This window comes from Tarenaya hassleriana, unplaced genomic scaffold (genome assembly GCF_000463585.1).
Source record: "Tarenaya hassleriana unplaced genomic scaffold, ASM46358v1 Cleome988, whole genome shotgun sequence".
NCBI classification, from domain to species: domain Eukaryota; kingdom Viridiplantae; phylum Streptophyta; class Magnoliopsida; order Brassicales; family Cleomaceae; genus Tarenaya; species Tarenaya hassleriana.
Genome location: NW_010972305.1, coordinates 1 through 8,026, shown reverse-complemented (window position 1 = coordinate 8,026; position 8,026 = coordinate 1). Strand labels below are relative to the sequence as shown.

At 43.5% G+C, this 8,026-nt stretch overlaps 3 protein-coding genes across 5 annotated transcripts; all 3 read left to right on the top strand.

Moving 5' to 3' along the window:
- Positions 1-389: 389 nt before the first annotated feature.
- Positions 390-2,493, top strand: LOC104804863 (F-box protein SKP2A-like). 2 transcript variants are annotated; one of them, XM_019201468.1, is made up of 4 exons: positions 390-457; positions 884-1,190; positions 1,744-2,092; positions 2,179-2,493. In XM_019201468.1, the coding sequence occupies exons 2-4, from the start codon at positions 1,006-1,008 to the stop codon at positions 2,476-2,478; spliced, it is 834 nt and encodes a 277-aa protein (XP_019057013.1). In that variant the 5' UTR covers positions 390-457; positions 884-1,005; the 3' UTR covers positions 2,479-2,493. The 2 variants fall into 2 exon arrangements, with proteins under 2 accessions (XP_019057013.1, XP_019057012.1); XM_019201467.1 differs by lacking the exon at positions 390-457 and having other exon boundaries at positions 769-1,190.
- An 861-nt stretch (positions 2,494-3,354) lies between these two features.
- Positions 3,355-5,984, top strand: LOC104804861 (pre-mRNA-splicing factor CWC25 homolog). Of its 2 annotated transcripts, XM_010529224.2 has the most exons (5): positions 3,355-3,595; positions 3,910-4,222; positions 4,350-5,270; positions 5,373-5,422; positions 5,581-5,984. In XM_010529224.2, the coding sequence occupies exons 1-3, from the start codon at positions 3,408-3,410 to the stop codon at positions 5,214-5,216; spliced, it is 1,368 nt and encodes a 455-aa protein (XP_010527526.1). In that variant the 5' UTR covers positions 3,355-3,407; the 3' UTR covers positions 5,217-5,270; positions 5,373-5,422; positions 5,581-5,984. The 2 variants fall into 2 exon arrangements, with proteins under 2 accessions (XP_010527526.1, XP_010527525.1); XM_010529223.2 differs by lacking the exon at positions 5,581-5,984 and having other exon boundaries at positions 5,373-5,557.
- Positions 5,985-6,234: 250 nt separating this feature from the next.
- LOC104804862 (carboxyvinyl-carboxyphosphonate phosphorylmutase, chloroplastic) lies at positions 6,235-8,022 on the top strand (the record flags this gene model as incomplete). Its single annotated transcript, XM_010529225.2, has 7 exons — positions 6,235-6,553; positions 6,641-6,714; positions 7,084-7,166; positions 7,510-7,534; positions 7,651-7,670; positions 7,759-7,914; positions 7,987-8,022. Coding segments are annotated over exons 1-7 (681 nt in total), but the record flags the coding sequence as incomplete, so codon positions are not given.
- Between the last annotated feature and the right edge of the window lie 4 nt (positions 8,023-8,026).

Below are 8,026 nucleotides of genomic sequence, written 5' to 3'. Positions count from 1 at the left end.
AATAAATTTGATATACGTCTAAACAAAACAATTTATATCTCTAAATTGTCGTGAAGGACTATATTAAATAAATAGATGACAATATTAAAATCTATGTGGTGCGCAGAGAGAGAGAACGAGACATTTATATTATGCTAATGACAACAAAATTTAAACAACATTTATATTCGATGAGTGTCGGAGTCTAATTTGATAGCACGAAACGAAAGTAATCATCGACGGACCATATTTCATTATCACCAAAGTAGCGCCGGTGGATTCTGACACGTGGAAGCCTACGCGTCTCTAAGCCATTACTCTCTCTCTCTTCTCGGGCTCTCGTCTATTTGACGGCTCTGTGCTGTATCTTGTGATCACCTCAAACAACCAAGAACATAAAAAGAAAATATTAAATTTAATGAAGATGTATAATTTCGAGGGAAAACCCAGAAAGTGGAACGAAGAAATTGAATCAGAGGTACGATCACAAGACTAAAGTTTTGAACTTTTATCGGCTTGGGATTTCGAAAGATGGTTATGTTATTCAACGGAGAACCTCATGTTTATTTTTTTTGCCATTTTTTTAAAATTGTAGTGATAAATTCTTTCGCTTTCTGGAAGCCCAGAAGACGATTAGATGCTTTTGATACCAATTTCGTTAGGAGAGGAAACTGAGACCGTCTGCATTTATTGATCACTTTCTTATTTCGTGATTAGTTCTTGTTAGGTAAAAACAGGTTTCTCCCTTCTTCGATTAAGCAAATGTCCTGCATTTCTTGACACGTAAAGGGCTCTGCTTTTGCGTTTTGATTCATCTAAACCCCTAGCTTTTCTCTCTTTGTCGTCTTTCAATGCCGTAAGTCTCGGGTATTTACTTTGTATCTCTCTCTCTCTCTGGTGATAGATTCGAGAAAGAGCCGCTTCTATATCGTACCTTAGTCAGTTTGTTTGAAGATTGTGAGAGGAGCAGTGACAACAAGGGAAGGGTCGTCGGAGGAATTGGGCAGGTGCTTCCAGAAGCTGGTTATGGCGGGTTCTGGGGTGATGAAGATGGAGGGTTTGGCGATTAAGGAGTGGAAAGACATCCCGGTGGAGCTTCTGATGAGGATCCTTACACTTGTTGACGATCGGACGGTGATCATTGCCTCTGGTGTTTGCAGTGGCTGGAGAGACATCATCTGCTTTGGCCTCACTCATCTTTCCCTCTCTTGGTATGTATACATACATACATACACCCTTTTGGCATAATCATCAGATTCATTTGTGGTGTTTTTATCTATGTGACGAAGCTTGAAGTAGAAGGGCTGATCATAAGCACGGATATAGTAGATGTTTCTAGATGCTGTGGCTTTGCTTTTGTTGGCAGAGATGTCTGGTTTGGACAAAGCTTAAGGTCTTTTGATGTTTTTGTGTGCTTTGAGGGAAGATAAAACTGACATAGCCCGCTTTAAAAGTCTTTTCTTGGGGTTGTAATTCGTAAAGGATCAAACTTTACGCGTATTTATGATAAGGTTTTGGTATTGGATCGAGTTCTATCAAAGAACGCAGAATTAGGCTCTCTAACTCGGATGAAAGAGAGCGAGAATCTCGTCGACATCTTCTGAGTGATTCTTTTGGTGTTTCTTGAACCACTTTGTATCGATAGAAGGTTGTTCTCGTTACCCTTTTCGGTTGGTGTATCGGTCCCATTGAAGATATATATCTGTTCTCTTGGAAAAGTAGGAGGTGAATTCTAGTTGATTGGATAATCTGTTGCTTCTCCAGGTGCAAGACGAACATGAGCAGCTTGGTTCTCTCTCTTGCTCCAAAGTTCACAAAGTTGCAGGCTTTAGCACTGCGTCAGGACATTCCACAACTGGAAGACAACTCTGTGGAAGCCATAGCGAATAACTGTCACGAGCTACAAGATCTAGATCTAAGCAAAAGCTTCAAGCTTTCCGATCGTTCACTCTATGATCTATCCCGCGGTTGCCCAAACCTCACGAAACTCAACATCAGCGGCTGCACTTCGTTCAGCGACACGGGTCTTGCCTATCTGACGAATTCTTGCCGGAAGCTCAAAGCTCTGAATCTCTGCGGATGTGTGAAAGCTGCTACCGACAATGCATTGCAGGTCGTCTTTTCTCTCTCTCTCTCTCTCTCTCTCTCTGGAATGATCTGAGAAATTCTTGCATCATCATGAATGGTATTTGCCTGCAGGCGATTGGGCGTAACTGCAGCCAAATGCAGTCCCTGAATCTTGGATGGTGTGATGATATAAGTGATGATGGGGTTATGAGCTTAGCATATGGTTGCCCTGATCTCAGGACTCTGGACCTCTGTGGATGTGTTCGCATCACAGGTGATTCTCTCCCACTCACCTTCTATAGAAACCAACAGGGAGTTAGTACCAGAGGTCTGATGTTATGTCAATATGTTTTCAAAGCCAACGTAGAAGTGACACTGGATGGTGACAATCAATCAGATCATATTGCTCAAAATAGGGGTGGACAAAAATAAAACCGAATTTCGGAGTACCGGCTATTATATGAGATGAGATTGGGTTTGGTTACGAGGAAAACCCGAAAAGTTTTGGGTCTAGGTTAGGTCCGAGATGGGCATTATCGCGGGTATCCGGATGAACAGCTTACCTTTTTGTCAGTGTGTATCTATGGTACCCGAGAGTTATTGCGGACACCTGAGGTTTGGATATCCGACTAAATTTCGAATCTGAGATCTGGTTACATCTCGTGAGACCCGAGACATTCAGGCCAGATTCGAGTACCCGACCCGCGTACCCACCTCGAGAACTTCAAAAGTCCCAACTGTGGGTTTGATTGATTCTTTCTTTCAATATGGCAGACGAAAGTGTGGTAGCAGGCTCGGCCCCAGTATTCTCCTCCGCCGGAGCAACAACATCAGGGTTTTCACTCGCCATCTCTACCGATTCTGAGCTTTACCATAAGACATTGGAATAAGAAACAGAGAAGACAAAATTATGATCGTAGACGACAAGCAAAAGGAGAAGAAATTCATCCTAGTACCTTCAACTCTGCTTCTTATAATTTCTTTCTTCTCCGCCTATTCATGAAATTGAAGCAGATCGAAAATACAGACAACCCTCAAGATTTTTCAGTTTTGCAAAATGCCACTGTTGAATTATATATTAACAGAAAAGTCCCTCATGTAAACTAATTTTACAAGTTGAGCTCCTCGTTGGGCCTAAAGGTCGGGCCCACTGACACATTTATGGGCTGGATTGGCTAAACTAATGCTCCACGTGTCAAGATCTTAATTCATCGTCCCGTCTTGAAACGAGCGGCTCTGATTTCGTTTCCCTTCCCTTTGGCGGCTGGCAAAAACACGATCCACCGAGTTATATAGGAGAAGAGGAGACATTGCAACGCTTCAGGATCCATTAACAGGAAGAAGACGAAGAAGAAGAAACAATGGCGTTGAAGTTTCTGAACAAGAAGGGATGGCATACGGGGAGTCTCCGTAACATAGAGAACGTATGGAAGGCCGAGCAAAAGAACGAAGCCGAGCAGAAGAAGCTCGAGGAGCTCCGCCTCCAGATCCAACAGGAGAGGGAGCGTTCTGAGTTTCGCGCTCTCCAGGAACAGGCCGGTCTCGCTCCGTAAGTGTTTATCCTCTCTTGTCTTGCGTTCGAACGAATTCGAATCGCTTGTTATCTTGAATTGGGGATTAGGGCTAGGATTCAACGCTAGAAATAAATTTTGAATCTTATCGATTCGGAATGTTTTTCAGAATGTCATTTGAGAGGTATCAATGGTAATTAGCGGTGGAATTTGAATTTTACCGGTTGTAATAGATCGGTTTTGCTTTGTAGCCTGTCTAGGGTTTTGGGTTTAGTTTTTGCCCAATATCGCGACGTATACGGTGGTATAAAATCGAAGTTATTTACGAAACTGTATATGTTTCTTCTTGCAGGAGGCAGGAAAGACTGGAGTTTCTATACGATTCAGGGCTTGCGGTAGGGAAGCCAAATGCCAGTAGTTCAGGGCATGGTGTTTCGTTTCAAACTCAAGAACAACCAGCCAAAGCTGATACCAGTAATATTAGCAATAACGCACAGCAGCAACAGTCAGCTCCTGGTGCGTTGTTTGAGGATAAGTCACACTCTGCGAATGATGCCTGGCGCAAACTCCACTCCGACCCTTTACTTCTTATCAGGCAGCGTGAGCAAGAAGCACTTACGCGGATCAAGAACAACCCTGTAAAGATGGCCATGATTCGCAAATCTGTAAGTTCTTCGTCTTCAGTTATGCTTTGTTCCTGTATCTCTGGTAACTATTATAATTCTACTCAAATCCCCTGTGTTTTCCCCTTCAGTTGAGTTATTTACGTGCTAGAGATTGTCTTCTTGGTAGGTAAAAGGAAAGGAAAAGGTGAAAGATGGAGATGGGAAGGAGCACAAGAAAAAGCATCATGGTAGTGGGTCGAAGCAACGCAAACATTCTTCATCCAGGCACTATTCTGATTCAGAAGAAGATTCTGCTGAAGAGAGTAAAGGAAGAAAATCCCGTCACAAAACGTCGAGGAATTATGACAAACGCTATGAGAGAACAAGGTCAGATTCGGAGGAGGAAGCAGAGATAAGAGAAAGTCGTGGGGATACTCGACACAAGGGAAAGTACCGAGATCACTCACCTTTACGGCGATCAGAGAGGGACAGTCATAAGAGATCTGATTCGGAGGATGAATCGAAGAGAAGAGAGATTCGTAGGGATACTCGAGACAAGGAGAAGCATCGAGATAACTCGCCTTTCCGGCGCCCAGAAAGAGACAATCACAAGAGTTACAATCAAGAGATTAGGAAAAGAAATGATGAGGATTCAAATCGAGAAAAATATGCCTCCAAGGACAGGGAGGATGGAACCGCTCGTAGAGGTTCAGTTGCAGAAAGGGAACATGAAATTCATCATAGACGACGGAAAACTGCCCCGAAACTAACGGAGGAAGAGAGAGCTGCTAGACTGAGGCAAATGCAAATGGATGCGGAGTTGCATGATGAGCAAAGATATAAAAGATTGAAGAAGGCGGATGAAGCCGACAAGCGGGAATCTAACCAGGACAGTGTTGTACAACGTGCAGGCAAAAGCTTTCTGGACGCTGCTCACAAAAGCGTATATGGAACTGAGAAAGGCGGAAGCTCGACTATCGAAGAAAGTGTTCGTCGCAGAGCTTACTATTCGCAGCGTGGGTCCGAGGCTGAAGGCAATGCCTTCCGCCGTTGATGCAAATACACACCGCGTGGGTATGCAGTCCATTTATACAAACAACACCACCAGGTTAGTGGCTTCACATGTCCAGAGACTAATCTCATGAAATGGCAAATGGGTCATAAAAAAATTGTAACTTTTTGCTTACCCCGTGCTTGATTGAATTTACAGGACATGAGTGAGAACGGTTAATCATCGAAACGCGAGCATCCCAATTGTGGGTAAAGTCTGTTTCTATAATCTAAATTGTTACCTCCGTAGATCGTTACCTCGCGGGCTTTGTATTCTTCATCCCTGTTGAAAATTCAGGCACTCTGCTTTGCCTTTGCTATGATATATTTCACCATTTTCATGGAGCTCTGATGCGCGTCCCTTTTAGGGCATGGGCCTGTAAACGTATCGACGCGTTTTCATTTGGGCCCTCGTCCCCTTTTAGGGTCCAACCTCACAATGTGGAATTTGGCGTAATTGAATCAAAACATTCCACCCAAAGGGAGAGAGGGAATCAGCCAAAATAGAGAGGCGACGGGCCAAAACTCAAAAGGAGAGGTCGGCATCACTCACAAGTCGAAGCCCCCGTGACAAGAGTCTCTTTTCAAAGTATAATTCGCCAGATTCCCCTTCGGCCACGGGACTCCCTTCGTCACGTTTTTGTTTATTTTTGTCGTTCGAAGCGATAATGTTTGGCGGCGTACGTATCGTATGCTCCCAAAACTTTCCAATCAAATTTCCTCTCAAATAGTACCGGTGGCCGTCGTCTCGTAAGAATTGAGTTTTATTTTATCTGATTTTTATTTCCTCCACACGAGTGGATGGTATCGTAGCCCCCAAAGATAATTCCACTACTCCTTTCCATAGCACGTATTTTTGCACCGACAAAAAATGCATACGTACATATAGGTTCAGCATACCGAACATTGTTCTTGAGGAAAGGGATAAGAAAAGAGATAAGCCTCCCAATGACCACGCGCTCTCCACAGCGCGTGTTTTTCCTACGTAACGAAACCCATATAAATTTTTTTTTCTCTGTTTCTTCCGTCTCCAAAGACGCTCAAGATTCTAAAAATGGCGATGATAACGATGGCCAAGGCAACTTCACTCTGCAGCACCAACCCGACGATATCATCCAGAATCCGATCAAACCCACGTGCCTTCAGATCGGTCAATCCGACGGCGAGAATGCAGACACGTTTCCATCGCCTGATCGAAGATCAGGGTATCGTTCTCATGCCCGGATGCTCCGACGCCTTATCGGCGGCTATTGTGCAGCAGACCGGATTCTCCGCCGGATTCATCTCTGGATACGCCGTCTCCGCCTCTCTCCTCGGAAAACCCGACTTCGGTTTGCTCACGTGCGCCTGGAATTTCACTGTTTGTCTTCGTTTCCCCTCTCGTAATGCCTCTTTTGTCGTTTCATTTGTTTCCCTTTGTCGTTTCAGACCGCCGGAGATGGCGGCGACGGCAAGATCGGTTTGTGCGTCGGCTCCGAAGATACCCATCATCGCGGATGCCGGTAAGTTTTAACTTTGAGTGTCCTTGGGTCATTACAATGGTGATTTCTGATTACGAACCGAGTTACTGGTTTGCTTACACACTGTATGTGCTCAAGAAACATTGAAAAGGTATGAGAATTGATCGGGATTTTATCCTCTTATGATCTCCGATTCTTGGAATGGCTTCTTCCTTGGTAGCTGAGATGGAAGTTTTGACCTTTCTTGCTTCTGTTGCTCAAGCATTTGCTCAGAGGCAATGCGTTTCATCTCATAGCTTATGCTATTGATAGAAAATTCCGCTGTTTATTGGAACGTGAAATCAATCTCTTGATGGATATATGAATCAAAGATTAACCCAGTAATCAAAATTCTTTTTTTGTTGTGATCAGATACGGGTGGTGGCAATGCCCTTAACGTTCAAAGAACCATAAAGGAATTGATTGCAGCAGGTGCTGCTGGTTGCTTCCTTGAGGTAACTTTTTTCCCTTTTCGACATTGTTGTTCATCATCTCCTCGTCATCTGTTCGGGTAAATAGAAGTGTTTTATACCAGATTGATCATAAAAATCGCATCTGGTTTTGGCCATTGTAGAACTTCTGTTTCAGAATTTTCAACTATCAGAATCTAGTTTCATAAAAATCGCATCTTTCTATGGTGTATTTACCCCTCTCGAGATTTGATAAGCACCTTCTGGTGAAATCGGTTATTTCATTCTCAAGCTAGTTTTAGCTGCACCGGAGTCTTTACAAGATTATGAATTACAACCATGAGCAAGCTCATAACCTGTTACTGATGTTATTTTGGGTTCTTTACAGGACCAGGCATGGCCAAAGAAGTGCGGTAAGAAACCTAATATATCTTTCTTTTCTTCTGTTTTGTTTTTTTCATTGCAAATCTGTAAGCTTCTATCAAAGATCTCAACTAATTATTTTCGTTTCCCATTGTAATTCGAGCAGGTCATATGCGAGGGAAACAGGTACCGATTTCTGTTTCTGTTCTTTGGTTCTTGAATCCAAGGTAGAATAGATGATGTTACAAGCTTTGGCTTTCTTGTTTGGGAACAGGTCATACCTGCAGAAGAACATGCTGCCAAAATAGCATCAGCCAGAGATGCTATCGGAGATTCCGATTTTTTCCTCGTGGCTAGGACTGATGCCCGTGCTACATCTGCAAAGTCGGGTCTTTCGGATGCCATAGCTCGAGCCAATCTTTACATGGAGGTAAAAAAACATCATGTGTGTTCTAAATCATGAAAAATGTTCAGAAGCATTGAAATCGGTGGTACTGTTCAGGCAGGAGCTGATGCTTCCTTTGTCGAGGCACCGAGGGATG